The sequence below is a fragment of the Micropterus salmoides genome, unplaced genomic scaffold, assembly GCF_014851395.1.
Source record: "Micropterus salmoides isolate LMB-PRFRI ecotype aquatic unplaced genomic scaffold, ASM1485139v1 Ms_hic_scaffold_3, whole genome shotgun sequence".
Lineage (NCBI taxonomy): Eukaryota > Metazoa > Chordata > Actinopteri > Centrarchiformes > Centrarchidae > Micropterus > Micropterus salmoides.
Genome location: NW_024042261.1, coordinates 23,852,677 through 23,867,675, shown reverse-complemented (window position 1 = coordinate 23,867,675; position 14,999 = coordinate 23,852,677). Strand labels below are relative to the sequence as shown.

The following is a 14,999-nucleotide window of genomic DNA, read 5'->3' as shown; positions in this document are numbered from 1 at the left end:
GAGGGACGAAACTCGCAACAGCGTCACTAATCTTGTCACAACAGGAAACACGTCATCTGTGAGGGAGGGGAGTGGAGCAAGAGAGGAAGGTATCTGTGTAAATTAAATCATTTCTTATTTCTGGCACAGATGAACAGTCACCACTTCAGTAAGAGAACAGCTGCCTCACTTTAGTCATCAATTATCTCAACTTTAATGTTAATCTGAACCATTACACAGAGTTGCTTAGGCTAAAAGATGTTTCTAAAGTCAAATTTTACTCACTGATGGAATAAGGGACTTTACTGGCGACAACTGTGTGGATTATGACTGAAAGATAAAACCTCTCCAGACACCAGAAATGGACATGAGCAACAAGACCCCACTTCTTGTCTTCCTGGTTATCTACATAAACTGTGTGTCAGGTAATTAACAACTTTATATTCGGGGAAATGTTTATGAGTAAACCTAGTTGTTTGAAACCTTTATTTTACAAATATTTCCACCAAAAAGGCAACATGGGAAAGAAAGAGAATTTTACACATTTATCGCAGATTTTTACACTCTGGCAAATACTTCCCATAGTGGAAATAGGTGAATCTTTGTTCCCTTCACTAAAAACCCACAATGTCATAAGATGATATGAACAGATCCCATGAGTGATTTGAAAGATTGCTGTATCAAAACCACACTTCCTTTTCTTCACCTGACCACATCCTTCAGAAAGCATTTCAGTAAAAAAAAATGTGTGCAGCTTTATAATTTTACATTTACAATTTGAGATCAAAACTGTACAAATGTCTCCTCTTTCTGCCATGTAATACAAAACTTATCTCATCTTAATTCCTGCTTTTTTTTCAGTGGCTAGACTGGACATGCCTCAGCTTAACAAACTGACGGTGAATATTTTGGATGGGGAGGTAATAGTACTTTGGAATCATCCTGTAGACGCTCCCCCAAACTCCAAGTACAATGTACAAATGGCAAAGTATGTTTAACTTAAAAATATCCATAATAACACATTCACTTCAGAGTTACAGTGTTCTGTACACCAACTTCATATAATTTGCAATTACATTTTTCTATTTACATTTATGTTATTCATGTCCATTGGTTTATATCATTTACCAGAGAAAATTGCTAAGTCTGACTTTTATTGAAATGTTGGATTTTATACAACTTTTTGTCATACACAAATTTTGATCCTTTCCTTTTGGTGACTGGTGTGTTTTCTGTCCTCAGGTACTTTGATGAATGGGCCATGGTGGCCAGCTGCACAGGGATCACAAACACCTACTGTGACCTCAGCAGCCATATACATGACTATGATGCTGGCTACAAGGTCAGAGTTAAGCTGGTCGCAGGAGATGATGAGTCTGAGTGGTCAGCCAAGAAATTTCTGCCAAATACAAGTAAGCATAGTTGTATGTTATGTAATAATTTAGGCACAATATAGGGTTGATTTCTTACCATTTTCTGTTCCTATAGGTGAATTGCAGCCTCCGTCCTTCACTTTGAGGGCTACTTCCAGCACTCTCACAGTTTATGTTCACGAAAAACCCATTCTAAAAAAACTCTTTCATTTTGGGGTCATCTACACCATCTACCTGGAGGAGAGAGGAGAATATACTAAGGTGGGCATTAAGTTTAAACACACAAAATGTGAAACAATGTCAGAAAACACAAGTCTGGGACAAATTGTAACAATCTTCAATTGATTGGCAAAGTTTTTACAACACAAGCAAATACATTAGACAGCAATGTTGTCTGTGAAATGGTTGTTAATCACTGCTACTAAAACATGTCTATATATTAAGTCAAACTCTACAACAATGCATTGTTTTCACATGCATTGTTGAAGAGTTAAACTACACTAAATTAAACTAAATAATAAAATACAATATTTAAACTATCTAATCTAATCTAATGTCATTACCTGCCTGACTGAACTTCTGAAACTTACTCATCCCAGGCTATATTGTACAATGTGGTTCATACTGTACAGTGCCTTGATCTGCATGGCATTTTAATTTTTACCCCATAGAATACCACAGCATACCTAAAAGATGATGTGGGAGAGGATCAGAGGACTAAGACTTTCAGTTCTCTACACTGGGGGAGAGAGTACTGTGTCAGCCTCAAGGTAGAGGGCAACGGAGCTCTCGCAAAAAGCAGTGTGTCCCATAAAGAGTGTCTGCTGCTACCAGAACAAGGTAAGAAAAACAATATAATGATGATGCACAGTTAAGAGACAGCAGTGTTGAACAGCAGTCAGACCCAACAATAAAATAAACATGAGATACAAATGTTAGTTGCTGCTAACAGGAATGGCTCACAGCTGACACAGAAGATATAAGGAGAAAAAAGTCACAATATGCAAAATAATAAGGTGGAAATCATCTTGCTATGCGATAGTTAATTTTGCCATGATGACATACACAGACTCACATTGTGAAAATAATAACCTACATGTAATAATCCTGAAATTAATAGTTTGACGTTTTGGGAAATATACTTTTTTGCTTTCATGCCAAGAATTTAATAACAAGATCAATACCACTCACATGTCTGTGCACTAAATATGAGGCCACAGAACAGCAGCTGGTTAGTTTAGCTTGGCATAAAGAGTAGAAACGGGGAAACAGCTAGCCTGGCTTTGATCAAAGGTAACAAAATTGTCCTCACAGTAATTAACACAACCTTGTTTGTGTAATCCTGCACATTTTTTTTTTCTACAGCGAATGACAAGAAGCACATTTTAAAATGTCAAACTATTCCTTTAAGCCTAAATTTAAAGTTTGTGATAAAGGAAGATTGTGTTGCCTTTGGCGAAAGACTTCCAATTATATCAACCTCACAACATGTTCTGTTTTTGTTACTTCCAGAATGGTTCATAACTGCTGTGTCATGCCTGTCTATTCTGGGTGTGTTGGCCTTCATTGGTATCATGGCAACCGCCTTCCAGTGTTACCTGAAACGTCCAGAGAAAACACCTGCTGCATTGGTATGTATATCAAATTAAATACTGGGACAAATTGCAGTTATGCAATCTTGTACTGTCAACTATGTGGAAAACAGAACCAAAAGTTGGCAAGAAGATAAAAAAAAGCAAAAGGAAATGACAGAGTTGGTTTTAAATACCCTCTTACATTCTTGATATTAGCCTTGCTGAGAGGGTTCAGCTGGTCATAACTAGCTTTGTTCCTAAAAGTGATTTCATAAAAACACAATGAATCACAGAATAACCTGTCTTCTCTTTTCACCAGAAATCCCCTGTAAGTGGCTGGCTTCCACTCTCTGTTAGAGAAGGTACTATGGAGGTTGTTCATGGAGGCAAAGGATGGTTCCTGTCCAGTTACAGGAGAGAAGTGAAAGACCCAGTGACTCATGTTACGGTAATAGAGGACAGTGAAGAGGAGGACAGGAGGTCGAGCATGGACAGTGGGGTCAGCATGGAATCCAACTCTGCAGCAAACAGCAGAGGAAGTCCTCCAACGAGACAAGAGGACAGTGGCTGTGGGAGCTTGGGAGGACCAGAGAGCTCCACAAGCAGTCAGACAGATTACCCTATGCAGGAAGGGAGGAGTGATACCGACATAGCTAGGAAGAGGGAAGATAGCGGGGTGGGGCTTGGCTGCCAGCTTGGTTCTCTTTCCATGAAACTGGATGAACAGGACAGTGGGTCTCTAAAGGAGGCTGTTGCTGGGGGTAATTATCGCAGCCAGAGCCACTCAGTAGTGCAGATCAATGGCAGTGATGATGAGGAGATGTTTAAACAAATGCTCCCGGGCTCAATTTTGGCAGAAGTGGTCACAGGCTACAGGGCTGGGCCTCAATCGTGTATCTGCTCAGGAGCAGGTCAATGCAGTTGGTGCCACAAACAAGGCCATTATGGAACTGAAGTTATCAAACAATACAAGACTATGTGTATAGACAATGGAATACTGAGTGGCAAATGTGATTTTGTGGACTCTTACAAAGGAGCGCTTACATTTTCAAGTTATTCTGAACAAATGCAAATGGACACTGTCACGATGGATGACTTAGAAACAACTTTTATACAGCTGGGGGAGACTTTCCCTCTGCTAACAGCTCTGTCACCGCTGCCCATAGTGGAGGGAGGGCATGACTTCAATATGAACAATGTGGCCCTCTCTCTTTGTGACGTACAGCTGAAAACTGACTGATGCACTGTAGGATGAAACAACGCTATTTATAAAAGCGTGCGCTATGCTGGAGCGATTATACTCCTTTTTCCCACTTGACCTACTGTTTCAATGATGAAATAGAAGCATGAGTTGGTATTTGGGAAGTAGAAATCCTCCAGTATTGAAAATCTGAAGGAAAAACTGGGAAACTCTACGTTGGAAACAAAGCAAGCAACAGGCTGTTATTGAACATAGGAAGTAAGTAGGTTCGACCACACAGCTGTTGGCTGTTAGCTGTTGGTTTTGAGTCTCAAGAGCTTCTAGAGACGACAAATGCAACATCAGAGATTATACAACCGTGTCTCACTGGGTATATATTTACATCTGAGTGTGCCGGAAGTGAAACTGCTGTGGGGAGGACTGCAGAGAAACGGTTTGACAGTTACGTGCTTTTGGACATTTTGCCATTTCTCCCTACCAACAATGACACTCTATGTCAGTAACCCATAAAATACTTGTGAGCCACTTTAAAGTAGATGGGTTTCTCATTTGTCACTAATGTTGTCAGATAACAACAATCATTTGGATATCAGCTGATGTCAAACAAAGGCAGAATTACGGAGTGAACATTTTTTCCCTCATTTTCAATGATGTGCAGGACCTTTTGCAACAGCTTCTTTTTAATGTTCTCTGACTCAGCAAGAGACATGTATGTGTCTTAAACTGCAGCACCGTCTTTCAGGTACTTCCCCATTTAAAATATTTATTAGATGTTATGAAAAACTATTTATTTGTTGTGTATTATTGTAAATACATATGACTTTGCTCTTCTACATGTGATTCAAATAAACTGTTTCACTGAAATCCTCTGTAAATTCCATACACTCAGAAAAAAAAAACCCCAAACAGTAAATAAATAGCACAGTGATGTTGATTTCAGAAACAATGACTCAAAGAAATAAGCAAACATGAGGAAAACCCTGAAACAACACCATACAACTGGAAAATAAACATTACATATAGCTTAGCTGTTCTTGGGATTCCCACATGTAAATTGTGTACAGGAACCAGGGCAGTGGTTTCAAAGCTTCTAAACTAAGAAACAAACACTTCCTCTTTCAGCTTCCACCATGTTTAAAAAAAAGTCCCGCTTCACCCTGATAGCAAAGCAAGTGAATATTGTCAACAGGGCTGAATTCTCAGGTAGTCAACATTTATCTCAGTGAAATAATAACTGTTGCGTAAATGTCTCTCTTTATTGGGATGAAGCAGATCCTTGGCAGCAGTAAGAAAATCATGTGACCTACTGTGCAGCATAAAGTACAGGGGAAGTGAGACAACTTTTGGCAAATCCTTCTTCGAACTGCAAAGTATCACATGTTACTAGTTTTACAGTACATGTCCACATGATTACCAAGTGTAGATCATAGTTCACACATCTTTTTTTTCATTTTTGGAGCCTTCAATCTGTGAACTTATGCCATGACACGTTGTTTTTCCTAATTCATAGTTTTATAGTTAGACCCAGATGCTTGTGTGGCAGTTGGTGCTAATTTGATTAACTGATTTGTTTGGTATTATTCAACACAATAAAGCACAATAAAAAACTGAAATGATAAGGGTCTTATAAGGTAGTTCCTGCATTTTTACCAAATTTTACCAAAGGCCATATGGCAAGGTACATATTCCTAAATACATTTATGCACACAAAGCACTGCAAACCTGGGGCAGGTATTTTCTGGGATTCTGTGCAAAATATAATGAAGCTGCCATATCTGGCAAGTGCTCTCCAAATACTTAAGGCCAACAGGATACATACACATTGCACAGAAAATAGGAGGAATCTGGTGCTTAATTGGGGGCCCTTTACAGTTTAATCTGGCCCGGTTACCCATGATAGTGTAATTCTATCACAGTTTATTTTGAGGACACTATTTTATTTAGAATCTGTCAAATTAAGCAGTGACATTAACTAAATCCTAAAATCAAATTACACTGAACAAAATTATATGTACATAAAAGGCCTATTTCTCTCAAAGGTTGTTCAGAAATCTGTGTTAGTGAGCACTTCTCCTTTGCAGAGATAATCCATGCACCTCACAGGTGTGGCATATCGAGATGCTGATCAGACAGCATGGTCATTGCACAGGTGTGCCTTAGGCTGCCCACAATAAAAGGCCACTCGAAAATGCTTGTGTCATTTTTGAGAGTAAAAGACCCCAATAACCAAGAGCAAAAAGTTGATCTGTTCGTTGACACCTGGCTGCATCACTCATTTCAGTCTATGGCTCTGGGCTGTAATTCATGCATATCCAATCATCAGCAACTGCCAGTAGCACAGCATGAGTTAATGCAGATTGTACACAGTCAAATGACATTGAAAATCAGCACAGCTGCAAGTTGTCGCCTAAATATGGATTCATCACATTTCAAAAATGAAAATGGCAACATTAGGCTATCAGAGAGGGCTACTGTGTGAACAAAAATTGCTAATGCACTGTACTTTTTGAAAAACAAGATGTGAATTTTGGAAACCAGAGTCAAAGTCATTTCTGCTAGATTAGAAAAAGGTCATGGAGGTTTTTACAGGAAGTGTTTTGTACTAGCCAGGCATTGAATTTGACTTTCATGACTAAGGCATTGTGACAACAGACTCAACCTTTACATTTTATGTGGCATAGCTCTAATATAACTATAAAGGAAGAAATGCAGAGAAAGGTTTTCAAACATTGCAGCCCTATAGGTGTATTATGTGAAATATTGCATCAGTACAGAGAAATCAGAGGGGGGAGTTTGAAGTCATCTTAAATCATTTCTATTCTGGTCATGAAAAATCTTTCTAACTTGTCTTGTGAGATATGACCTAAGTTGACCTTTATTCACCTTATTGTAGGCAGTTAATTTCAGAAAAAAAACATCATACACAGAGACATGTTTTGGTTTCATTAAAGGAAAAACTATGAGACATCGGTTCCACCAACCATAGAAAGTATCAAAAAGGTAGTAGATATGTGACTTTGGAGGGAAGTCACCTGCAGCTTACAAGAAAACTGATCTGCCTGGTTGCTGTGGTTGAGCTGCTGATATTCTGCCTTCGCCTCAAACGTTCTCACCAGCAGCAGAACACATTCATTTCCCTGTGGTGTGGGTGTGTGTCTGCACACTCAAATTCACACTCAAAAACAGACAAAAGTGAAATTGCAAGGAAGAACACAGTATTTCTAAATGTATATACCACATTATTTTTAGTTCATAATTTTACAATAATATTAACATGTACAACTTTGCATACACAGTAGCATGTAATGCCTCTCTATCCGTTTCAAGACAAAGTGGGCAACTCAAGACACAATTAAAAAGATGGCCAAGAGACAGTGATATGGTTCAAAAGCATGACATCACACAAAAACGTTAAAAGTAATGTAAAAACAAAACAAAAAAACACCATATCATAACATTGACTTCCCTTCTCAGTATTCAGGTTAAAACAGTAACATGAATTATAACAGCAAAATAAAAACAGGACCAGATAACATACAAACTAAAAACAAGATAATGCGTAGGAAAGTGGCAGACGAGGGGTGTGCCTTCCAAGGTGATTGCCAGAATCAACTGCCACCTAGTCAGCTGTCATTTCGTGTAGCTGCTGATGGAGAAAGGAGGAGGAGACTTCTTTAAGCTGACTTTGCTGTAGATAGAGAGATCAAACACACCAAGCTTACCTATACAACCATGAAGCAATTATACAAGAAGCAATAAAAGGTTGTATGTGAAAGGCCTGTAGAAAAATCCACTTACGTGAGCACTTTATCTTTCAATGACGGCTCTATAGAGGGATAAAAGGAGACAGAATGGATATGCATTTCTAAATAACAACAGCAAGACAGATTCATCATATTGTAGTCTTAATGTTGGTTGATGTTGTCCAGTGCCAACTATGTGCATGCCAGTTTTACAAGGTGAAAGTATTTTAAAGACTATTTTCTTAGGTGTAGTTCCTATACTACATGAAAAGTGTTCACAGGGGCCTTTAGTAGGGGTGTGACAAGACATTTGGCTCACGAGACAAGATGAGATTTTAACAGTATTTTTAAGAAGTCTTCAATGCCAAATTAAAGGTTCAGTGTGTAATATTTAAAGTTAGTAATTTAGCTGACCCTTTTATCCAAAGCGACTTACAATTGCTATATATCAGAGGTCGCACGCCTCTGGAGCAACTAGGGGTGTCTCCAAATCTCCACCCTCATATTTATGAGGATCTATTGACAGAAATGCAATATAATATACACTCACCTAAAGGATTATTAGGAACACCTGTTCAATTTCTCATTAATACAATTATCTAATCAACCAATCACATGGCAGTTGCTTCAATGCATTTAGGGGTGTGGTCCTGGTCAAGACAATCTCCTGAACTCCAAACTGAATGTCAGAATGGGAAAGAAAGGTGATTTAAGCAATTTTGAGCGTGGCATGGTTGTTGGTGCCAGACGGGCCGGTCTGAGTATTTCACAATCTGCTCAGTTACTGGGATTTTCACGCACAACCATTTCTAGGATAACATGGATCCATCATGCCTTGTTACCACTGTGCAGGCTGGTGGTGGTGGTGTAATGGTGTGGGGGATGTTTTCTTGGCACACTTTAGGCCCCTTAGTGCCAATTGGGCATCGTTTAAATGCCACGGCCTACCTGAGCATTGTTTCTGACCATGTCCATCCCTTAATGGCCACCATGTACCCATCCTCTGATGGCTACTTCCAGCAGGATAATGCACCATGTCACAAAGCTCGAATCATTTCAAATTGGTTTCTTGAACATGACAATGAGTTCACTGTACTAAAATGGCCCCCACAGTCACCAGATCTCAACCCAATGGAGCATCTTTGGGATGTGGTGGAACGGGAGCTTCGTGCCCTGGATGTGCATCCCACAAATCTCCATCAACTGCAAGATGCTATCCTATCAATATGGGCCAACATTTCTAAAGAATGCTTTCAGCACCTTGTTGAATCAATGCCACGTAGAATTAAGGCAGTTCTGAAGGCGAAAGGGGGTCAAACACAATATTAGTATGGTGTTCCTAATAATCCTTTAGGTGAGTGTGCATAACTATGTTTCCAGACCACTAGACACCACTAGATAAGTAAGTTAGCAAGTTAGAAAGTGTGTTTTTTTGCTTGTAATTTGGGTGAAATGAACTCATCCAAGTTCTACTCACTTTTTTTCTTGCAGCACTTTTTGCATTTGTGCTTGCAGCAGAATTGTACAATGGCAATAGTGAAGAGAATCGCCAGGATCCCAAAGCCCACAGCAATCCCAACTGCCGTTGAGTTTAAGCTGCTCCCTGCAAATACAAATACAGAGAGGTGATTAGATTATAGCCGTAGCTTACAAGCACTTAGAAGAACAATAAACAAGTCAACTGAATGACAAAAAGGGTACACTATTCCTGATATAAATGATTATAGACTGAAATAGTCATCTGGCTGACTGCCTGGGCCTAATTAGATCAATATATATTTGTTCATTATGAATAAATATTTACTCTGATGAAATGAGATTGGGAAATCAATCTCTGGGAAAGATGCTGGCTCTGCCTTCATTAGCAGTCTTTGGAGAGACACTGAACTGACAAGTAAGGAGGGGGTATAAGAGACAAACATACAGCTGCCACATGACATAAACAGCTGGGATTTTTTGATTGTATTGTCCTTTAGTTTTCTCTCTTTCTGTCTCCTGATACGTAGTTTTCTACGTACATATCAGGAGATGGAGAACTATTTACTAAGGAACTTTCTTATTTTGATTCCCTCTGTCTTAGCTTACGTTTCAAGCAGCGTCTGCACTGTATACGTACATGGAGTAATTACAATAGTGCCTGGTGGCCATGCAGGTTTTAATGACTTTCAAAAAATGTTCTAAGTTATCAGCTAACACAATGACAATCTATTTATAGTTAAAGGAAACAAGCAGAGCTCAATGACCCAACCCACCAAAGCATTAAAAAACACTGAACCCAAATAAGAAAACAGCAGGAACAGCAACGTTGTAAAAAACATAAATCTGAATCACCAGCACATTTTTAAAAGTTGTTTGTGTGCATCACAGTTACTGTAAACATTATTTAAATCTCAACTGAAAGACTCTTACCGCCATTCCCCATAGCTGACAAGTCAGGATGAGCAATATTATGCCTTGTCTTCTCCCCTTTTCCCTGTCCGTTTGGTGTTCAGCTCTGTCACTCACTTACTTTACTTTACATCAGTCTTAATTAAATGATTTGTCTTGACTGTGAAGAACCAAAACAGAGTACTCTCTCTTCTCCGTCTTTGTCTGCATCTACCAGTCCATGTCCCCATACCATTCATTCTTTTAAACTAGTCCATCTTCTTAGTCTGTTCTGCCTGTTTTGCACCCTCCCCCAATGATCAAATGTTAGAACAATGTGGATCTGACATCCTGTCATTCTCACATGGACAGTCATGCTTAGCAACCCTTGAACCCTTTGAAACTGGGCAGTGTAAGAACTTTTCACAAGACGTTCACCCTTTTGTATGACTGTCTCACTGAGATCCAACAGGAGACTCAAACACAACTAGAAAATCTACAACATTGTGGTCTTGTCAAGCGCCAGAGCAACTATCTTGAACCTTGACTATGGATCTGCCCTTTTTTTGTCCCTCATGTTTCAATAGCTCCCAATGGCAGCTTCTCTTTTCCCCTCTTTAACAAATTATTAACAGACAGCTAGGTAACAACACCTGAATCAGGTGGTGCATGGGGCCTCCTGTTGGATAACTGAGTTATTACACTCCTTGATTGTCAATGTTGAAAATAATAGCACAAACACAAGATGAAACTACAGTGTTGGGCTGGAAAGAGTACCGAAACAACTGACTCAAAGCAAAGTACTCCTATGTCTCACTCTGACTCACAAAAAACTTGTTTAAAACATTACAAATCCAACCAGAAAGAGGTTTATTGCCAAATAGTATTTCACACATGAGGAATTTGCCATGGTGATTAGGGGGTAGACATATATAATATTTACATCCTATTTACATGTGTAAACATTTACAGGATATATTGTAAAGGGGGTGGGTGGGAGGTGACAACCAGTGTCAGTGTCATACTAGATACTTTCTTGCTGTTGAATTTGAAGGGTAGACAGACTTTCTTGAGTGTCTCCCTCTGACAATTCTGCATCACTGAACGCATAGAATTACCCACAATCTATAGTTTGGAATATATTGTGGAGGGGGAGGGGGGTACTGTAGTTACTTACCAAATACAGAACTGAATTAAAGTAAAAGGCCTGCATTCCCTTTTATGCTTAAGTATAAATTGTGTCTCCCTCTCAGCTGTTCATGGTTGTTGTATGAACCTCTGAAAAGTGTACTGAACCTTGTAGCTAGCTAGTCTAACAAACTCTGGAGTTTTACCATCAAAAGTGGAAAACATAATGTGAGAACATATAAACATAGTGGTTGTCATGCAATGATTAGCAATCACTACGACACTAATGTACAAAACTAATGTATCTTAGTAAGTAGTACCATTGGAAAAGTTGTAGAAAGACAGGACTAATCAATGAGTTCCGAGGGCCCATGGTTTCCTGTCATTTAATCTGTGTAGGCGATTCACACTCTGACATCACCAACCACACCCAATGTGTTGAAGGCTTACTTCCATTTTTCTAAAATTTATCTGTCAAGATGGCTCTGTACATTACACTGATATTATGTGACTAAGTTCTTGTTCTGGTAAATACTTCTGGTGGCCAGAAATTAAAATGCCTTTGACGCCTCTACATTCATCTGAAAGTTAAGTTGGATCCCCCTTCCATCCACCACATGTACAGAGTCAGCAATTCCTTTTTACCTTTCTTCCATTGTTTATATATTTATCTACTTTGCACTTTGGTCCAGATTGAAACTGACTGGATTGCCATGAAATTTTGTCCAGACATTAGTGATCCTCTGACTTTTCCTCAAGTGCTGCAGTGATGTTAAAATTATAATTTTGGTTTATGAAGAAATACCTGCAAAACTAATGTTGTTGGCAGCTAGTTAGCAGCAGTTAGCTGACTTGATAGTAAGTAAGTAAGTAGTAAAGCTATCTGCCCATCAGAGGAATCACAGATATAAATCACAGAGTTGAGGCAGAGGAGCAGAGGAACATCAGATATAAAACCAGAAAAAATGATCCACATTCAGGAAAATCAGTGAATAAAGTTGTGCTTTCAAACTTTAATCAGTGGTCCCCGATCCCACAAAATCTAATTTTTCAGCAGTCATAAAAATTAAGAAAGCTTTTCATTGGACGCTAAATTAAATTAATGAAGGAAACACAGTGCAGGATGATTCATCAACATTTTCCAGGAAATAACACACTAAAATCTCAATAAGAATACCTACAAAACAAATTTTTTTGTCTTTGATGGGCCAGATACTGCCATGTGTCATAGGCCTATAGGCCCACTGCAAGACATAGCCTATCATATATAAAAACATTTAAACATTGATTTAGATTTCAGGTTACAATACTTTTATTTTGTGGTACTTGGATTATGTTACTGATTACATTTTGTAACAAGTATAGTAATTGTACCGGATTACATTGTTAAAGTTACCCTCCCAACCCTGATTTTGGACACAACCTTAGAGGCTGCACCTGGCAATGAAAAGCATTTTGGGTGACCAGATTGCAATGAGATAATGCTTGATCACGTGAAAATACAGGTGTACATGCACCAGGGAGTTATTAAGGACGGATTGTGACCCGAATGGCAGAGCTATGCCAAAACAATTGTGGGTTTTTTACATTTTTTACTTTCTTCACAGCCGAAGCACTGAGACTGAGTGTCTGATTTGCTACGGAACATTAAACTGAATTTTTGAAAATTACCCATGGAAAAGAGGTAATTTTCTATTTTTTTAATTTTCTAATTTACTTCTCTTTAGCAAAACAACCTCATATACTTAAACACAGGCATTCCCTGACAACCCAGTTTTTAACGTCACAATGCTATGAACTGTGGGCAGTTCCCTCAAGTACTGTGCAGAGATGTGTTCTTACAGAAAGTGTGCATTAGGGCTCATAAAGTCTGTGAGACAGCCCTCATGCACTTCGCGATTTGACTCGGGCAGCCCTCAAAGTCCGTGAGTGTGGAGATTGGGATTCAGCCATAGTGACCACATGCAACACCAGTGTGAATGCAAATGCGTTGTCTATCCGCAGTCTCCGCACACATGGTCCGAAATACGTAGCTACTGGCCGCAGTCTCCCGTAAATAAAATCCAACAGTCTGCCTACAGTGTTGTGCATAAACGTGCTTAAACCGCAGACTATTTAAACAACAGCGCTGATCATTGAAGGTGCTAATGTCTTTGGTGAACTGACGTGTCCATTTGTGAACATAAAACTTAAAAGTAGAAGTAGCATTCCTTGATATGGATGCACTGAAACTTTTTAAACATCAATATGACAGTAGATTAGGCTATAGGTTATGTCATATGCCCTTTTGTGTATTTCAGGTGAAGAATCTCACATATTTATTTCTTGCAACAAATAAGAATGTGACAGGCTGGTCGTGACCAGCAGATATGGCAGCCTACTAAATGAAGACCTGTTTGGGAGCTGAAAGAGACGGTTCTCTGAAAGGAACAGAGCCATAAGATAGGGCTCCCTTCAAAGAGCTGGAATCCCCAGTTCAAACACATGTTTTCTTCACAATCAAGTTTGTCAATAAAAGCCACATTCATTTGCGGTAAACCTAAATATTTAAGGGTAATGATTCCTTTATTTAGTTTAGCTGGTGCCATAGAATGGATTATTTATCTCCCTTAATTAAAAATGAGACAAACCCTGCATTAAAGCTAGGGTAAGTATCTTGGAGACACTAGCAAGAGATGCTGGGTTTTGAAAATATCCAAACAAAAAATCCCACCCACTCCCTTCTGTCCTTCCTGCTTCAAATCCACTCCCCCAAAACACATTTTAATGCACAGTGAGTGCACAGGCAGACAGGCAGGTAGGCCAGCCAATACATGCTTATTACAGCCATGAGACCGCCACAGATACCAGATGTTTTTCCAGTGCATTTGATTTATTGATTGCTGTAGGGATGTAAAGAGGATTTCAACAAATATAACAAAAATGGTTCTGATATAAAATAATGAAATACATGAATAATGTCATATATTGTCTTTGATGATAGGCCTAATGATTGTTTATTTTGGTGTCTATAACTTTTTCCTGCTTTCTGAAAAAAATATTATGAATTGTTTCTTCAAATAATTATATTTCCTAGTTTTTTAAAGCTCCATTTAAATTCATTCCCTTCAGATTAATTTAGTTAAGCATAAAGACAGGAAACAGGGTGAAACAGCTAGCCTAGCTCTGTCTAAGGGTTGGGGTAGCCACTTTCAAAAGAGGGGGAAAAAAACATTCATGTACAGCTGCAACCTTTTATTTTTTTTTTTTAGTTTTTCAACTATTAAATTAATTGCAAACTATTTTGATAATCAATTAATCAGTTTGAGTAATATTTTTTAAGGAACAAACAGTCAAAATTCTCTGATGTGAATATTTTCTGATTTCTTTTCTCCTCTGACAGTAAACTCAATATCTTTGGGTTGTGGGCAAAGCAAGACATTTGAGGACGTCAGTTGTTTGAGAAACACTGATCAACAGTTTTCACCATTTTCTGACATTTCATAGACCAAACCACTGATCAATTAATCAAGAAAATAATAGACATATTAATCAATAAAGATAATTGTTACAGACTAAATGTAGTGGATCTGTGAAAACCCACAACAGTGCAAATAAATCCATGCAGACTGTATCCCTGAAGTCTGATGTTATA

The 14,999-nt window shown here is 38.6% G+C and overlaps 2 protein-coding genes across 2 annotated transcripts in view; one reads left to right on the top strand and one right to left on the bottom strand.

Moving 5' to 3' along the window:
* Positions 1 to 106: 106 nt before the first annotated feature.
* Positions 107 to 4,991, top strand: il10ra (interleukin 10 receptor, alpha). Its single transcript, XM_038692715.1, has 7 exons — positions 107 to 404; positions 841 to 967; positions 1,222 to 1,391; positions 1,468 to 1,613; positions 2,024 to 2,192; positions 2,865 to 2,983; positions 3,246 to 4,991. The coding sequence occupies exons 1-7, from the start codon at positions 341 to 343 to the stop codon at positions 4,164 to 4,166; spliced, it is 1,716 nt and encodes a 571-aa protein (XP_038548643.1). The 5' UTR covers positions 107 to 340; the 3' UTR covers positions 4,167 to 4,991.
* Positions 4,992 to 6,984: 1,993 nt separating this feature from the next.
* The window catches only part of mre11a (MRE11 homolog A, double strand break repair nuclease), a 32,257-nt gene continuing 24,242 nt past the window's right edge, over positions 6,985 to 14,999 (bottom strand). Inside the window, exons 20-22 of the transcript XR_005440524.1 lie at positions 9,348 to 9,473; positions 7,926 to 7,953; positions 6,985 to 7,815 (exon numbers count right to left, since the gene is read on the bottom strand). The gene's annotated coding sequence lies outside the window, so the exon portion shown is untranslated. The remainder of the gene's footprint in view (positions 7,816 to 7,925; positions 7,954 to 9,347; positions 9,474 to 14,999) is intronic.

Coding starts and splice junctions, on each gene's coding strand:
- il10ra (XM_038692715.1), top strand. CDS start 341: ATGGACATGAGCAACAAGACCCCACTTCTTGTCTTCCTGGTTATCTAC. Junction 968..1,221: donor TACAATGTACAAATGGCAAA/GTATGTTTAACT, acceptor TTCTGTCCTCAG/GTACTTTGATGAATGGGCCA. Junction 1,614..2,023: donor AGAGAGGAGAATATACTAAG/GTGGGCATTAAG, acceptor TTTACCCCATAG/AATACCACAGCATACCTAAA.